Raw genomic sequence first — 18724 nt, 5'->3', positions numbered from 1 at the left:
TTGCATTACTCTTGCAGGAAACCTTCCCCTTGGTGCCGTTTGTGAAGTGTGCGAAGAAGAGTGTGGAGCTGAACCTGGTTTAGTTGACTTGCAATGCTGTTGGTGCCAGCGGACTGTTCACACTGATTGCCTTCAAATGCTAGGAGAGGTGAGGAATTTTTACAATTGCATGTGAAGGGAAAGTCCTCACATTCATTTGCTTCAAGCTTCCATGTATCCATTAATGCTTATATTCCTCAACAACCTTGACCATTCATTGTGTTATACATATGTTTTCTTTTCTTTTTTGTGTCTAAAAAGGGTGACTATATTAAAATGTAGGGTACAATAATTCACAGTAAATAATATATATTAATAGGAAATTACAGACCCATTTTTATCAGTTAAAATGTAATGGATTTTTAAATGGACTCTAGTACAAAATTCCTCTGAACTTGTAGTCAATAACACTACTGCACTATTACTATAGAGTATCTACTGTAAACAGTGGTGGCAATTGGGTTCCAAAACTGGGGGGGGAGGTACTTTCCCTTGATCCTAAGGTTTAACATAGGGGGCAAAAGTGTCAAGAAGTAGGGGAGGCAACTTCCCCCCCCCCCAATTGCCACCACCGACTTTAGATACTACCCTACTGATTTATAGTAGAGTAATAAATTACCTCACAAGAGAAGTCCATTTATTTTTCCACTTTGCCACTTAAAACATATTTTCTAGGGCTGAGCCGATACCTTACCCGATTCCAACCAATACTGATGCCGATACTGATACTTGTTTATTTTCAGTTTAAAATAACAAATGCTAGTTACTGAGTCAAAACTCGTCACATCACATTCTATTAATTATATCACTTAAAATGCCTGTGACATTTTATGTGAACTTCTTTCTACCCCCAGAGGATGCAAAAAGAGAAGAAGTAGTTTTGGAAGTGTTGCAAGCTTTGTTAAAATGTTGTAGATACACTAAAAAAATCGGTGGTTTATTATAAGTGTCCCTGCTTCATTTCATGATCCCCAATTTCATTATACATGTCTTTAAGGGGAGAGAAAGTTATGGCGTGTAAAATAAAATTTATGTATTGTGTATATTTATGTATAGCTTGCACAAGGAATGGAAAATAAATACAAATGTAAACAATATTCTTATCATTTGGATTAACCTGGGGAGGGAAGAAAACGACATAAAAATATGCACAAATACAGATATATATTTAATGCTCATTTGGCAGCTGTCTATATGCTCTGCTGTCCATTATTCTCTGTCATTTGCAATAAAAACAAGTCACTGCAGTTTCGGCATTGGGCAGCAGTCACACAGAAGGGTAGAGCACAAGAAGAAAATCCACAACCCTCCACCCAACAGCGACATTCATCACTTTCCCAGGAACTCCGGAATGAGCCTAGCATTGTAATAATGTGCTTTTGAAAAAGTCACGTTCTTGACCAATGAGTTTGCGAACAAGAATTAGCAATGGATGGTTTCTTTCATTTTCACATAGTGTTGACCACTAGGCAGTTACATGCCTTCAATGTCACGTTTGGATGCAGCACTTTCACTTTAGTCCTGCCTTTGATCTTGTCATCTGCTTCCCTGGAAGGTGCATCATTTTCGGAAATGTACATGGAATTCTTGTGGGGACCCCAACCTGTCAAGGAAGGGTGAACGAACTTTTGAAATGGACAAATCTTGACAAATAAGTTGTCTCTCTTGGCCGCTCTAGCCACTCAAAATATTTGGTATCGGATGGTATCAACGAAAAATAAATTGAACCGATACATCAGTATCAGCTCAGCCCTAATATTTTTGTAATTTAAATTATGTTATGCTCAAAATGTAGGACATTTACTTTTATTTTTTCCAAATTCCTATCTGACACTGGACATAATGCATGTTTAGAAAATAGAGAATATCTGGCAAACCGAGTCAAATTACACCAACAGTCCTGGGTTTAAGTCCAGGCTCTGATGTTACTTTGTGAATGTCCCTTCATTAATTTCATCTAATCATCATTCATCCTAGTTGCTACAGCTGCAAGCCTGAAGAGACAAAAAAAAAACATAAGGGAAATACAACACAGTCACTTTCTCCTCAACAGGTTTGTGACTTTGGTCCATTTCGTTGCTTCACTGTGCCTCCATCTTCAGTTACTTTGAAGAAACGCCGAAGTGTCCATGGAAGCCTCACCCTCCGTGCAGTAATCCCTCCAGACTGGAGAGACTGGAGTCCTCTTATTGTTGTTGGTGAGTCTTTTACATTAGCGTGGGCCTCCCCGATTGTGTAGTGGTAGCGTTGTTGCCTTGTAATCGAGAGATCCCGGGTTCGATGCCTGGTGGAGACACATAGTAGTTCGGATCCCTCTTTAAACTGTACCTCCAGTCCCGATTATCCTTCCTGTGCGTTTTCTTGTATGGTTAAAAAATATCCACATAGACCAAGTTAATGCCCAGTGTAAGTTTCATATCTCTATTGCTTTTTGTACAAAAGTTATGTACATTCAAAATATCGGTTGTGTGACTTTTCAAACACCCTGTATATGCCCATATTGGCCGATACTGATAGAGTATGTCAAAAAATATGTTTGTGATAATTGTGGTGGGCATACTGTGTAGATACAGATTTGAAAGCATTTTAGTGGCAGTAGTTACAAGCTCTTAACACATTTCCAGAGGCTGTAACTATGTTATGTCATTTTGGACTGTGTAAGTTAAGAATGAGCTCAATAAATTTTGATTTTGTCTCAGATTAAGTAATTTTCTGTACATAAAGTTATCATCAATCATCAGGAAAGCAACTAAGCTAGCTATAAGGTATAGCTTACAATGCACAGAGAGAATGAGAGCGAGTGTGTTTGTTTGTTTTTATTCCGTTCTTCAATATTTTGTTGGACACAAGTCACATAATGTAAATCTACTTGTTCATATATGACCTTGCTTAACATTTAATATTACGTTGCTTGCTGCTGAAAGCCACACATACATTAATTACATTGAGTTATCGAGAAATATATTTTAAGCCACTACGAGTGTATACTTTTTTTTTACATTTGCCAGTATAAATAGATAACAGAAGAATCATATTAGGAAATACTGTAGTATTGGGAGACAATAGATTGGAATTGAACATAATTTTTTTGTCAGAATTATATACTTACTTACTCCTTGGCCTCTTTCACAATGATAGCCCATTCTCTTCATCTTCAGTTCTACAGGGTGGCACAGAGAAACGGCAAAATTTAAATGTGAAATTGGCAACACTGTAGTGCCGGCATTTGTTTGGGACCGATGCGACATCATTGAGGAGGCTTTGCCATTTAGTAATGCAGCAGCATTGGAATGGCTCAGACTGTGCTTTCACTGTGAAAGCTTTTTATAAGAGCGGGGATAGTGTGACTGCAGTGCAAAGGGTATTTCGGCAGGAGGGTAGGACGTCATGCTCGTGTCCCATCGGCTCGTGCGATTACAACATGGGTGTGTAATTTCGAAGAAACCGGTTCAGCGTTGAAGAAGAAGCCCCCATGTAGAGTTCGAACAGTACGTGTACCAGAGAATAGTGAAGCAGTTCGAGTTGCCATTCAGAGTAGCCGTCGCCGATCCGTTCGACAACATGCATCAGCCCTACAGTGTAGTCGAAGAAGTGTACAAAGAATACTGCATGAAATGAAGTTCCACCCCTATAAGATACAGATTGTGCAGCAATTACATCCTGAAGACCTTGTGTTTCATAAGAAGTTTTGCAAATAGGTGTTGGCTAAGGTTAATGAGGACGCCAATTTCCTTAACAATTTGTGGATGTCTGACGAAGCCCATTTCCACCTTAGCGGCTATGTTAACAAACAATTTTCGTTACTGGTTACAGGAAAATTCTTGTCAAATTCACGAGCGTCCATTACATAGCACCAAGGTTACAGTATGGTGTGCAGTGTCAAGTCATGGTGTTTTCGGCCCTTATTTTTTTGAAAGTGAGGAAGGCATTGCAACAACAGTGACATCAGATTGATATGTTGCTATGTTTGAAACATTCTTTGCACCGAAGTTGCACGATGCACATCTTGACACCAACAACATGTGGTTTCAGCAGGATTGAGCCACGTCACATACTTCTCGATAGTCTATGGAGGCAATTCACAAATTATTTGGAAGTCGGATCATTTCACGTAACGGTGACATTTCATGGCCTCCGAGATGTCTGAACACTGAGATCCACTGATCTTAGTGTTTGCGATTTCTTTCTGTGGGGACATCTCAAAAGTAAAGTGTACAGCACACATCCTGCAACCATTGCTGAACTGAAACAGAAGATTGCAGCAGAAATCACTGATATTCCTCGAGACATGATACAGCGGGCATTCCAGAGTTTCCACAGCATGCTTTCAGAATGTGTACACCGAGATGGAACACATCTTTCTGATGTAATCTTTAAGAAGTGAAGTGACATGTAAATGTCATAGTTAATGGCATGCTATGTAGATGCATATCCATCATTAAATGTATTTTTTCCTATGATTATTTGTGCATTTTACGTCAATTGAAATGTTGCCGTTTCTCTGCACCATCCTGTACTTCTCCACCATCTTACTCCCATCCTCCTAAGGTCCTCCTCAAGATACTTCAATGATCTGTTCCTTGGACTCCTCTTAATCTTCTCCCTCCTGGTCTCCCTTTATAGACCTTCTTAACCACTCTGTCTTCAGGCATTTTTTCCACATGTCCCAGCCACCTCAGTCTCATGCTTCTTATATATTTTTTTTATAGAGTGCTCTAATTTCATCATTCTTCCTTATTCACCAATGTCCATTCTAATTTACTGCCCCATATATTTTCCTTAATATCCTTCTTTTCCATCTTCGAAAAAGTTCTTCATCTGCTTGCGCCAAAGTCCATGTCTGTGCTCCATATGTCCACTGGCTTTACCACTCCCTGATATACTTTGATTTTCAAATTTCTACTCAGGCTGCGAGATTTGAAAACTCTTAACAGTGAGAAATAACTTCTATTACCAGCTGCAATTCTTGCTTTTATTTCCTCTTTAATATTATTATCCATGGTAACTAATGTTCCAAGATATCTAAAACTTTTGGGGCCCAATCGTCTCAATCGAGACGCTCCTAGTAACCCTCGGGAAACCAGCCGGTTGTCTCGATCGAGACGCTGTGTCAAGGTCGTAGTTTTTACGTTATAACTTCGCTATTTTTGGCTAGAATTCCAATTTTCTTTTTTCATATTGTTGTTAACACATGTATTTAACAGAAATTATTGTTGCACGTTTTTTTCTTCATGAAAATGGCGGGAAAAAGGCAACTTCTTTTTTCAAGGGAAAAATTTTGCTGACAAAGCAATGCATTTCCCTGACCCCTGGAAACTGCATTCTGTTTCTTACATGCCAGCGATAATTTCTATGTGCATGTTGACCTTTTCATGTCCTTTATTTCAGGGGGGAAAACTCCTTTTAAAAATAAAAAGAATTTGGGGGATTCCCACCTCGCCCTCCATATATACGCCGAATGTGTATAAATTTTATGTCGTCTGAATCTGTGATTCATTCCGCATACAACGGTATATCATTCATCTCTCTAGGGCAATTAGCCTCCGAGCTACAGTTATTTCAAGGTAACGCTGCATTTTGAAGCTTGAATCAGTGGCGTGCTCACCATTCCTTTTGGGGGTACAACTCGCGTTACATTAGCCATACGATAATAATGCAAATATTTTTGTGTTCCTTACAAACCAGTGATAATTTCCATGTGCATTTCGACACTGTCATGTACTTTTTTCTTGGGGGGAGGGGGGAAATCCCAATTTTTTCCCGAAATTTTGGGGGTTCCCCTCCCCCCACCACATATACGCCAAATGTGCATAAATTTTATATCGTCTGAATCTTTTATTCATTCCGCGTATAACGGTATATCATTCATCTCTAGGGAAATTAGCCTCTGAGCTACAGTCATTTCAAGGTAACACTGCATTTTGAAGCTAGAATCAATGGCATGCTCACCATTCCTTTTGGGGGTACAACTCACGTTACATTGGTCATACGTTAATACAAATATTTTTGTGTTTCTTACATGCCAGCGATAATTTCCATGTGCATGTCGACACTGTCGTGTACTTTTTTCTTAAGTGGAGGGTGGAAATCCCCATTTTTTTCCAAAATTTTGGAATTTTCGGGGTTCCCCCTTCCCCCTTGCTACGTATACGTCGAATTTGCATAACTTTTATATAGTCTGACTCTTTTGTTCATTTCGCATACAACGGTATATCATTCATCTCTCTAGGGCAATTAGCCTCTGAGCTACAGTCTTTTCAAGGTAACGCTGCATTTTGAAGCTAGAATCAGTGGTGTGCTCACCATTCCTTTTGGGGGTACAACTCGCGTTACATTGGTCATACGTTAATACAAATATTTTTGTGTTCCTTACATGCCAGCGATAATTTCCATGTGCATGTCGACACTGTCGTGTACTTTTTTCTTAAGTGGAGGGCGGAAATCCCCATTTTTTTATGAAATTTTGGAATTTTCGGGGTTCCCCCTCCCCCTTGCCACATATACGTCAAATTTGCATAACTTTTATATAGTCTGAAACTCTGGATAGACGTGAAGGTAGGTTTGCCCGACACTGTTTCCTTTGTCTCGACCGTCACTGCACTTAATAGAACGAATGGCCTTACCTCATGGGCGAGCTCTCATCTTTCGCATTTCACAGTCCACGCAGCTGTTACTCACTGCTAATTATAACCAAAATCCATCTGCATCCCCATTTGGGTGGTCACGAATACACTTTCGTTCTGGTTTTTCGTCCATAACCATGCAAAACTTGTCAATTCTATCGCGCCGTTTTCTTGTCAACCAACAGCTTTTCCCTCCATGCTTTGGGTGCGTTCATTGTTTTTTCCACGCCCCACGCCGTCTCCGAACACTTCATAACCAAAGTCCATCACACTTTCACACGCAAATCACTTTAACGTCCACTTGTTTCTAACTACTACAGGTGCGTGTGTTAAGGTACAATTATCAATTACTTATATCCCAACTTTAGAATTTTAATATTAGAATATTCCCTCGAGACGTAGATATTTTGATGTCTTTTTTCCATCACTTCCGCCTCCAAGTTTCTTTATGATTAGTCAAAATGTCCCTCATCGAGCGATAATTAGATTAAAATTATTCACGTAATTTTGAAAATAAATATTTGATGGCTGTTAAGTTCCCAATGAATAAACTGAAAGTTCTACAAAAATTTAATAATATTTACTACTAATTCAACTAGTATTTCCTCCCTTTTTTAGATTAATACAAAGAGCGACCTCTAGCGGTTAAATTTGTAACCCTAGTTTCCAGATCAAGTTGTCCCCATAAGCAGCTGCCCTCTCTCGTGAATTTCTCCGAGTTGCGTGTGCGTTCACACCATGGACGAGCAATCTCTATAGGTTAGGTCAGTTCTCCAACCATCAGAATATTACTGTAGCTGGCTTACGTTTTATCAACAAGGGAATTATGACTCCAAACCGTCATAAAATGTCAACTTATTTTTTATTATTACATAGCTAGTTATTTGTATTTGATCTCTCATTCTGTAAGAAAAATAATAACTATTTATACCATATTACCATTTTGTGTTTTGTGAAGTCTATCTGTTTCAAGAAAAAAGCCAAATGTGCAGTAAATGTTTTCTCCTCATGTGCATTTATTTGTAGGAACGAAATACGTAGCACGTTAGGTTCTGTATTTTCAATGTAAACAATGAATTTCAACAACCGCATGTGCCTTATTGTAGTTTTACCTTTTCACACCAGGTGAAACTTGATTTGAATTTACACACCTAGATGGCAGTGGGATCGAATTTCTCGCTCAGCATTGCAAACTCACAATTGTTACATTCCGAACTTAAGGTCAACGAACCTTTGGTTATTTTTACATTGAAAAAACCGGTGTTGGTTAAGACTGGAGGTGAACTCCACCTGGTGGTTGGCTGACCAAAACGTTGACCAGACATTGAAAAACTGGCCCTAAGATCTCATTTTCGCCCGTATTAGGTTTCCTACTTGGTCTTTTGGAAGCCTTTCCTTATATTCTTCAAGTTCCTCAATCCACTCTTTCTTAAAGTACCGTTTCTTTCTCCTGCACACACTGTCTGCTTCCTTTCTTTTTAGTCTATATTGTTCTGTGTTATACTTGGCTTTCCTATTACTGTGTTATACCTGGCTTTCCTATAAAGCATTCTCTTTCGTGCCTTATTTCTTCCATTTATGGCTGTTCTACACTCCTCATCAAACCATTCACCTCTTCGGATCTTCGTCTTCTCTCCCAGCACTTCCTGTGCTGTTTCATTTAGTATCTCCTTAATTATATTCCATTTTCCTTCAATACTTTCACTTTCCCACCTTTGACTTCTTTGCTCAAGTTGGTTGCCTACCATTAAACGAAATTGGTTGGCAATTGCTTCATCTCTTTTTAACTTCTCATAATCATATTTGAGGGCACCTTCCCTCTTCTTCCATCCCTATATGTGGCTATTTGCTGTCTGTATGTAATGTGGACTAAATAATGGTCCGAATCACTGTCTGCTTCTCGACAGCTATCTACCTGTAGTATATCAGAGGCATGCCTTCTATCTATCAGCACATGGTGAATACCATGTTATTTTCCTCAAATTCTTCCTTTGATGCCAGGTGCTTCTAATTCCCATTAAGTTACACATAGCCAGATCTATCAGTATCAGACCATTATCATTTGAAAATTCATGCAAACTTTTCTTTCCTATAGTATCTTGGAATGCTTCTTCACGTCCAACCTTGGCATTAAAATCTCCCATTATTATTTTAATGTCATGTTTTGTTATACGATCGATTACCTGTTCCAACTGCTGGTAGAATCCATCCTTTTCATCATCTTCTGCCTCTTCCGTTGGGGCATATACACATACTAAGATAATGTTGAAGAACTTGACTTTCATTCTCAACGTACATAGCCTCTCATTTATTGGTGTGAAGTTATTTACTACAGTTTTATATTTATTGCTTAATAGGAATCCTGTGCCACCTCTTGTATTTTCACTGCATCCACTATACATTAATGTATAATCCCCAGTAAGTAACATTCCATTTCCTTGCCACTTGATCTCCTGCAATGTCGCTAATATTATTCTGTATTTCTCCATTTCCTCCTTTAGGTTCTGCAGTGCACCTGGTTTACTTAATGTTCTAGCATTCCATTTGGCCATGTAGTTATCATTCTTCCGTTTACGTAGTCCTTTACCATGCCTGTGATTTTCCATAGAATCCATCCGGCTATCATTGTTTCTGAGTTCCGTAACAATGTTTGTTTTTTGGGATAGGGTCGTTAGCCCCATGCTCAACCCCTAACCTGGAGGACCAGGTAATTTTTTATCGAGGTTTTCTTCTAGCCTTTCGAGAGCCAACTTCATTCACTGCAAGGCAACAGAGTCTGGTTTTGGTCCACCCCGGGTATTTTATTCCCCCAGTACCCACCATATCTGGTGAGCATTCCCTTGTCTGCCACCTAGGGGGGCATCCGTTAGGAGACCAGCAACTCCGCACGGGTGCAGAATTATATGGTAATTTAATTGTGTAATGTGATCATTTAAATGGATTAATATGTACTTGTCCTTCAGCCAACAGGAAATCTGGCAACAATGATGGCGATAGAATCTTGTCACTCTTCCGGCGGTATTTGAATCCTTCTCAAGTGATTGACTTAGCTGATCGCCCACCTGAAGCAGCTCTCGAGTGGTGTACCTTGCTCCAGGATGTCCGAGCAAATGTTCTTGTTGCTGGAGGTGACGGGACAGTTGGATGGGTCTTGAACAGTATTGATCAACTCAATCTTAAGGTATATTATAAATATTGGGGTACGGCAGATTAATTGCTACCCAGTTAGTATCAGCTGATATAGGGATATTGGTGTATCAGTAAAATTATAGATAATGTTACGAATTCAATGTATCTTTAAATAGCCTGCAATTTAGTGCAAAATTGTATCTTGTTATTTTTATTATGTCTGAGCCGATACCACTTTGAATTTATACCAAAACCGATACTCTTATTGAATCCAAGCAATACGAATCCCTGAAAATTGTAACAATTAAAAAGTTCTTCAGACTATTGATTAATGTTAGTGGGTGAGTATTCTCTCCAATTATGACCATCAATTTACCAGAGTTTTACTTTAAAATATCCAAAAACTACATCAGAATTTAAAAATATTTCTTACGTAATCACAAAATATACTAGCACAAAGATTTCTGAAACCTTAGAAGATATGTGAACTACAGGCTTCCCTGCGATTTAACCTAGCTCTGCTTGCATGCCAAGGTTACAAATATGGTGCCGGATCTGTATTGGTAATGAATGGATACTTTGAATATTGCACAATTTCTAGGATTATTAGACTTGCAAAAGTGTCACATGTCTTTTTTTGCAGATCTCATGAATGATCAAAATGCCGGGAAAATACTGTAAAAGTATTGCTTCAAAGTGGTATCAATTCAACTCTGCTTTTTATGATAATTTCTTGGTTCACAATCTTTAAGGTGTTATGAGATTATTCTTTTAAATAGACAGACTAATGGGGCAATTTGTCAAAAGTAACTTCAGAAACTTTAGCTCATGGTCACAAGTCAATTTATTTTTCATATCTTGTGGGTGTGTGAATTACTCACAATTACAGAATAATAAGTATTCTTAAAAAATATTTTAAAAATACTAAACTTATTTTACTTACGATTAGTGAGTATGTACAATTTCCAAACAACGTTTTAGGAATCAACTGTTCCCTTCATCAGGTTCCTTCTTGACTAGTGAGATTGCTTCATAGTCACGTCAAATTTAATTAAAAACAAGGAAGAGGGATATAGGAATAACTATGGTAGAAAAGGAATCCTAAAAACTTGCCCAATCCTGTTAAAACTTCCATCCCCACTACCATCCTTGGTAAAACCATATAAGTCAAAAAGTCAATCTTAAAAGAACATTTCGACTTGAAAAGATAAAAGACGCATGCCAATTCACTTTCCCTGTGAGGGATCCAGATTGCCTTCTTGCAAAATGCAGGAAGTTGTCCGATTCCACTCCCCGCTCACAAATTACCCCTTCCCTTCCCCTACCTGCTTACGTCACATCGTACTCAAAGTCACGGGTCTCCCGAGCCTCACGAATATCATCTGGGGTAACATGAAAACCTATTTTTTTGTACTCATGCTCTTTCCATCTTTTGAACATCCTAATCTAAATCTCATCAACATTTCCATCATCCCTATTTATTTTTTTAGTCCTATCTTTGCAAATGTAGGCAGCCTTGTATACATTCCTACTAATTTGTTTGTTTTCATTCTGAACAACCTCCCTTTTCTTAATATTATGACCCTCCTAAAATATGTTCTGACAGCCCCGTTCTACGAACTCCCTCCCTTAAATCTTTATCATGCTCACCTCATCTTATATCCATACTTCTACCCGTTTGTCCAATATATTCCTTATTGCACACACATCAAAAGGTAGTATTTAGTAGGTTTATCAGTTCACCAAATTATGTCCTTCCGGCTCATAGTTGTTGAGATGCTGATTGTTCACATGAACAGATAGATATGGCCAGTACATATTTTCTGATTAGTTTCCTAAGATTCCAAATTTTTACTGGTATGCAATGCCAAGGTTTAAGTGCATCTGAGACTGAGAATGACCCTGAGGACCTCCCCGATGCCATACTGATAACATCGTTGCCTTGTAATCAAGGGGTTCTATGTTGGATACATTATGGAGGCATGTGATGGTTTGGATTCTACATTAAATCGTAGGTCCAGTGCTTGTAGCCTCTCTACATTTGAAAGTACTGTTGCGATCAATGGTTTAGCAATCCCCACTCTAGACCAACATCTTTCCTCCCAGCTGATGAGACTTTCGGGGTAATTTCATCATTCTGCAGCTTGTGATTTACAATGTGTAAAACATATGAAATAACTTTTTTTTTCCCCTACAGAATCCACCTCCAGTGTCAATCTTACCATTAGGAACTGGTAATGACCTGTCTCGTGTTTTGGGCTGGGGAAGCGAACACACTGGAGAGATAGATCCAATGAATATTTTGAATAAATTGAAAAGAGCATATCAGACTACTTTGGATCGGTAAGTAGAAAAGTCATAATCTTCTCTCCCTTCTTCCCTCTGCTTGCCATTATTGATCAATATTGTGTGAATCATGTTGAATTCATCTGAAAAGAAACTAAGAGTATAATGTAGAATTTTTAACATATTTCGTAGCATCTTGTTCGTATCATGAGATATTGAAACTGTAGGCATATTAGTATATTGGTGAAATCATCGATAATTTTCAGTCTAATGTATCTACAAATAGTGCAAAATTGTGCCAATTTGTTGTTATTTTTATGAACATGAATATAGCATTCACATCAGTTTGTTTTTTAATAAAATGCCTAAATATGCATTTATTTTTTGAAAGGCTAAAACCATTCCAGTCACCTGGTTACATGCATTAATCATGTTCTTGAAAGAGCATTTGCAATTTTGTGTTAGATCGATAGGATATCAGTATTGTTTAATTTTATATCAAAACTTTTTTGGATAATTCCAAAAATTGCATATTAGTCTACTGATGCCAATTCTCTATCCGATTCTGACATATACCGATGCTTAAAAATTTGTAACCCTTAAAAGTTGTTCAAAATATTGATTAATATTAGTAAGTGAGTATTCCACTCCAATTACAAGCATCAATTTAACAGAGTTTTGCTTTGAAATACTAACATTCCACCAGAGTATTAATATAACTGGCATGCAATCACAAAATATAAGTTTTTTTTGCACACAATATTTGTGCAAAATAAATGGAAACTTAGAATGTAGCGTATCTTGCAGCATAATTATAATCTGCAAAAGAAAAATGTTGCAAAGCATTTTTGTGGACTCTGCGAATGACCAAAATGTCAAAATAGTATTAGTAAATAAAATCCATCCAATACCGATACATCAGCATCGGCTCAACCTGAATCACTATATAACAGATTGATTATATTATGCATTCTTTATTTGGTCTACCTTAATGGTTTCCTATTATGCTTACAGGTGGTGCATCCACGTGCATTCCACTCCAATTACAAGCATCAATTTAACAGAGTTTTGCTTTGAAATACTAACATTCCACCAGAGTATTAATATAACTGGCATGCAATCACAAAATATAAGTTTTTTTTGCACACAATATTTGTGCAAAATAAATGGAAACTTAGAATGTAGCGTATCTTGCAGCATAATTATAATCTGCAAAAGAAAAATGTTGCAAAGCATTTTTGTGGACTCTGCGAATGACCAAAATGTCAAAATAGTATTAGTAAATAAAATCCATCCAATACCGATACATCAGCATCGGCTCAACCTGAATCACTATATAACAGATTGATTATATTATGCATTCTTTATTTGGTCTACCTTAATGGTTTCCTATTATGCTTACAGGTGGTGCATCCACGTAAAACCTCGTCGTCACCTTGGCATCCGTTTGCCTGCAAAATTTCTGTATATGTACAATTACATAGGCATCGGGGTAGATGCTCAGGTGACTTTGAATTTTCATCGCACACGAGAATCTCCTTTCTATATAGTTAGTAGCAGACTTCTTAATAAGGTAAGATATATATATGTGTGTAATTAACCTGAGTTCATAATGTTTGCTTACAATATGATTCAATGCCATGTATTCCTAAGTACGCAAATTACTTCTTTGGCTTGCATTGTTCTCAGTATTTAAATCATGCCAGAAAGCCATTCCCAGATGATAGTGACTGACTCAGGCTCTCACCAGCAAAGGTTCCAGTTTTGAGTCCTGAACTGAACATTGGTGTTCTTTGTGGGTCTCCCTTCATCTGTACAAAGTGTCTCAAATTATTAATTATTATTAATGTTTAAACTAAAGTAATTATATTAATTAAAATATTCAAATTAATTAATATATTTTTATTACGTGAATGGGTAAAAGGACGGTATAGGAAAAGTGATATAACAGCACATATTAATTATCTTGCTTACGTGTAGTTACGATCAGCAAATTTTGTAAAAAAAACAAGAGCAACTGCCCTGGCAAGGAAATTAATGTCAAATAGATAAAGAATTGAATATTTATTGACTATAGGAAAAGGATGTTAGAACCAGTTGACGGAAAGTAAAGTTCCTGGTGATATTTTAAGGATGTTACATTATGAGTAGTAATAAATCTTGCATAATTTTTTTTTTTGATACTGTCATACAAAGCCATATGATCCCAATCTAATCCTTGCCTTCCAATAAGCTTGGTGGAAATAAATAACCCACGATTAAACAAGAAGTATATTTTCATTATTTAATTTTAGTTATTTTATTATTTAATAATTTTCATTATTGAATTTTTGTACTTATTAAGTCTTTCAGGAAGGGAGGGGGTCCAGACCACCTAAATACGTCCTTCGTGTCTCAAAGCCCTATAATCCCAATATAATCCTTGTCTTCAAATAAGTTCAGAGGAACTTAAACAACAAATGCTAAACTAGTATATTTTCATGATTTAATTTTCATACTTAATAAGTCTTTTGGGTGGGGTGGGAAGGTCCGGACGACCTAAATACGTCCTTTGTGTCTCAAAGCCATATAATCCCAATATAATCCTTGTCTCCAAAGTTCAGAGGAAATTATACAGCAAATGCTAATCGAGTATATTTGCATTATTTAATTTTAGTACTTGATAAATCTTAAGGGGGGCGGACCCCCTGAACCCCCCCCCCCAAACACGTCCTTGACCCTGGACTGCATTTTGTAGACTAATGAGGCTCTGCTGTCTGGACTCTCAAGCAGTGGAACTTCTATTGTGTTATGTCCTTTATCAATCTCATCTTATTGCCATTCATACTCACCTTTGCAATTAACCAAGAGTGTCAGAAAGGCAAAGTTAAATGAATCAATCAAAGAACATTTGTTATTGGATTGGGAGAATTTCTGTTATTGATATCAGCACTTTATTGGTTAAAATTTCATATCATGCCATTGTTGTTGTTGTTTTTCTTTTCTGTTCATTGCATTAACTCAAGTTCTTGTCTATTTTTCCAGCTTTTGTATCTAACGTATGGCACACGTGAAGTGGTTGAAAGAGGTTGCCGCGACTTGGACAAGAGAGTCGAGTTGTACGTGGATGACAAACAAGTGGAGCTGCCTTCCATAGAGTCCATAGTGGTGCTGAATATCCCCTCTTGGGGTGCAGGGGTGCAGTTGTGGGATATGGGTGCTGGTAAGTGCTTACACAATTAGTCAGAGTTAGAGTATTCAACTGGTAAAGAGTATATAGATCTTGCTCGGGATAGGGACAGATGGAAGGCCTGTGTTGCTGCAGCCATGAACCTTCGAGGTTAAGAAGGCTAGAGAGTTAGTTAGTTAGTTAGTATTCAACTGGTTTGTTTTGCTGTTGTCTAGATATCAGTGCAATGAAATTATTAAAAATAAACTGCATTTGTATGTTTGCATTTTAACTATTCACCATCGATTTTCTGTCACTTTTGGCTAGGGTGACCATACGTCCCATTTTGACCAGTAAAGTCCCATTTAGGAGACGTGTCCCGGTCGACCCGTCCTTGTTTCAAAAACCCTTAATATGTCCCGTTTTATAAAAATATAGAAGTTAGCTTCAAAATTAGATCTAGATTTGAGACATTTCATGCTAAAAGAAGTCAATGGCATATTTTAAACTAGTGTCATGCAAGTTATTCATAGAAATTTGTTATTTTTCATATTTAGTGTTGCTTTTCTGCCACTTTTGGCTAATTGCGCATAACAATCCAAATGCTACAATTTCGTCGAGAAGCTTCGAGCAGACAGCACTTTACTGTTTAAGTTATCTCTTCTCGCGGTTTTTATTGTTTTGTGTTGGTTCCGTTAATTCTAGAGCAGTGAATAAGTTTGACCAAGAAGCGTACCTGTAGTTTCAATGCGGGACTACACGAAGAATTTAAATTTCTGCGTCTCGACACAAAAAGAAAATTCCTAATTAACTGGTGAATGCTAATATATTTAGTTTATCTAATAATAATAACATTAATGAAAATAATTTTATGATTGCCGATTTTTCAGGAGGGGGTAAATTGACTTTCTTAAGACCTTTAGGCTCAAAATATTATGGTCACCCTACTTTTGGCTAATCGTGATGATTAGATGAGGGGGACACTCACATGCACTTGAATGCCCCTTGAAGAAATTCTAAACAGATGCAATTTTTCAGAATTTGAAATACCATGGCAGGAATTTTCAAAAATGATTTTGCTGTGGCAGGTCAAGAGTCCAGAATGATCTTAATGAACTAATGAAATCCATATGCAGGTAGTTGTATCAGCTCAATTCTAGAATACTATGTTTCCATGCAGTTTCAAAATGTTGGGATGTAAGGGAAAGACACCCAAATATTAGCCTCCCTTCCATGTAGTACACCCTGGAATGTAGTTTGAAAACTAGCGAGGCTCTGGCATCTGGCCTCACAGCCAGTATAATTCTCTGTGGAGCTCATGTTGTGGTGTCCATATATGTTTGTCCTTTCATGTGTGTCATCTATGCATATTTGTGATTGTCCCTTCATCCATTTTAGGGATGGCCTGATACAAAATTTTGGCCAATACTGATAAAAGTACCGTAATATTCTTCCAATCCGATATAAAATTCCAAATGGTTCTTGAAGAACCTGAATGGTTCATTGACTTCCTTAATGAATGTGTGTTTCAAGGTGACTGCAGTGCAAAAGAAGTTGCATGTGTAAACATTTACTTTTTTAAAAAGTAGGGCATGGAGATTATCCATAAAAAATATAACAAAATGACAGAATTTTGCACTAAATTACAAGTAAAATTTAATTTTACTGATAAACCAATAGACTGACATGCCTATATCGGCTGATGCCGATAAAGGATTGATTAATCTGTCCCATCCATAATTCATTTATTTTTTTCACCATTCATTCTCATCTGTAATTAGCCAAAACTGGCAGAAATGCAAGGATAAATCAGTTCATTCAGTTACAAATATTCTGTAAGAGCAGCCTGTAATGAAAATGTGTGTAAATTTTGTTGCAGGTGGTGAAGAAGTGCCTCCCCAGAGCTACAGCGATGGGAAACTTGAAGTGCTGTGTCTTTATTCATCATTCCATATGGCCCAGCTACAAGTTGGTCTTTCTGAGCCATACAGAGTTGGTCAGGCTTCTTCAGTAAAGGTAAGTGGAATCACCATCGGGAGATAGGTTAGTTTTACCCTACTGGTAGTTTTACCTTATGTGGCCAAGGTAATCCTGGTTAGTACGAGAGGAATCCCAGGTTCGGACCTCTGATACCACGCTGGCTCGATCCCTTGGTGTGAAGCTACATCCGTTATGAATTTCATAGAAACCAATACCACCTCAACATCATGAAACTGAAACACTAGTCCACCCAGTGTAAAATTAAAGCAACTCAAAAATTAGAAATATTAGCATAAGTGGAGCAAAAGTTACAAGTGTGCTGGGCCAGAAACCGGCACGGACACCGCCTTTATGGCAGTGATCCTCTGTTGTCACGTCTACCTGCGAAGGAACTCGCGATCAAACAACCAATTACGCCCACTGTTTGGTCAAGAAGTGACAACGTTAAAATTCCCCCTTCCCAAAGCAGCCAGTAGTGAAACACCATTCTGCACTGTGATTGCTCACTGGTTGCTACAGCTTCCCTGGAATAGTACAGAATTCTGCTGGGTGCCATGGAGTAGTTGGTTATCACACTGGATTTGTTGTAAAATCACAATCTGTCATAAGTTCAACCTCTCTACCAGTACAAGGAAATTTGTTCACCTGAAGACAAGAGAAGAGGTGCTCTCTCAAATCATGGTGTTAGAGTAAGTGTAGTTAAAAAGCAGTAGACAATGGGTAATGTCCAATTAACATTGCTTGTCAAACTGAAACACCACAGCGATTTCAATATAGCATGTTGTTTCTGCTTTCAAGAATATGATATTTAGAGATCAATGTTTTCACCCCTGCATGTTGACAAGTGAATGACCTGCTCCATGCCAACTTTGATGATCGTGTCATCTCCAGAGGTATTCCAGATGATTGGCCACCCTGTTATCCAGTCTTGTATTCATGTGATTTCTGGCTGTGGGGATTCCTGAAATATTGTATTTATCAAGAATGTGTACGGACTCTGCCAGAGCTGTAAGCCAACAAAATATGGTATCCCATTACCATTCCCCAGGAAATGCTTCGTGGGACCATTGATCATGCTGTCTTATGCTCCCAAAGGGTTATTCATGCTGACGGCTCACATATTGAACAATTCTGTACCAACTAGGGTGACCAACTCTCCTATATCTCCTGGGATCTCCCATAATAGAGGGTTTTTTATTATTATTATTTTTAAAGATCCTCCAAGATTGCGAAATTGCAACTCATTCAGAGTTCAGCGAGCCATACAAAACTTTAAGTCAACTGCACGTTTAACCTTTTGTGGGCATCATATCTTGCAGTAGTTGAATGATGCTTAGTTCGATAAAAACATATGGGTTAGGACTAAGAAAAATGCAAATTTGTAAATTTTTATTCTCTACAGTGATCTGTATATTATATAAAATGTAAATTAATTATTTTGTTTAATATTAGTCCTATAAATTTCATAAAGATTTGTTGGGAGGGACGCTAAAAATGCATAAAATTTGTCGCAACTAAA

General features: G+C 37.7%; 1 protein-coding gene across 3 annotated transcripts in view; it reads left to right on the top strand.

Annotated features, from left to right (window-relative positions):
• Nucleotides 1–18724, top strand: part of LOC145982841 (diacylglycerol kinase epsilon-like) — a 35671-nt gene that overhangs the window by 6913 nt on the left and 10034 nt on the right. For all 3 annotated transcript variants that reach the window (XM_083116202.1, XM_083116203.1, XM_083116204.1), the window contains exons 4-10: nucleotides 18–148; nucleotides 2093–2237; nucleotides 9626–9843; nucleotides 11989–12134; nucleotides 13482–13650; nucleotides 15102–15279; nucleotides 17105–17241. In XM_083116202.1, the coding sequence (XP_082972328.1) occupies nucleotides 18–148; nucleotides 2093–2237; nucleotides 9626–9843; nucleotides 11989–12134; nucleotides 13482–13650; nucleotides 15102–15279; nucleotides 17105–17241 (1124 nt within the window). The remainder of the gene's footprint in view (nucleotides 1–17; nucleotides 149–2092; nucleotides 2238–9625; nucleotides 9844–11988; nucleotides 12135–13481; nucleotides 13651–15101; nucleotides 15280–17104; nucleotides 17242–18724) is intronic.

Source organism: Lepisma saccharinum, unplaced genomic scaffold, assembly GCF_977018435.1.
Source record: "Lepisma saccharinum unplaced genomic scaffold, izLepSacc3.1 HAP1_SCAFFOLD_450, whole genome shotgun sequence".
NCBI lineage: Eukaryota > Metazoa > Arthropoda > Insecta > Zygentoma > Lepismatidae > Lepisma > Lepisma saccharinum.
Note: the sequence above shows the minus strand (reverse complement) of the source record. Positions and strands in the feature narration are given on the sequence as shown.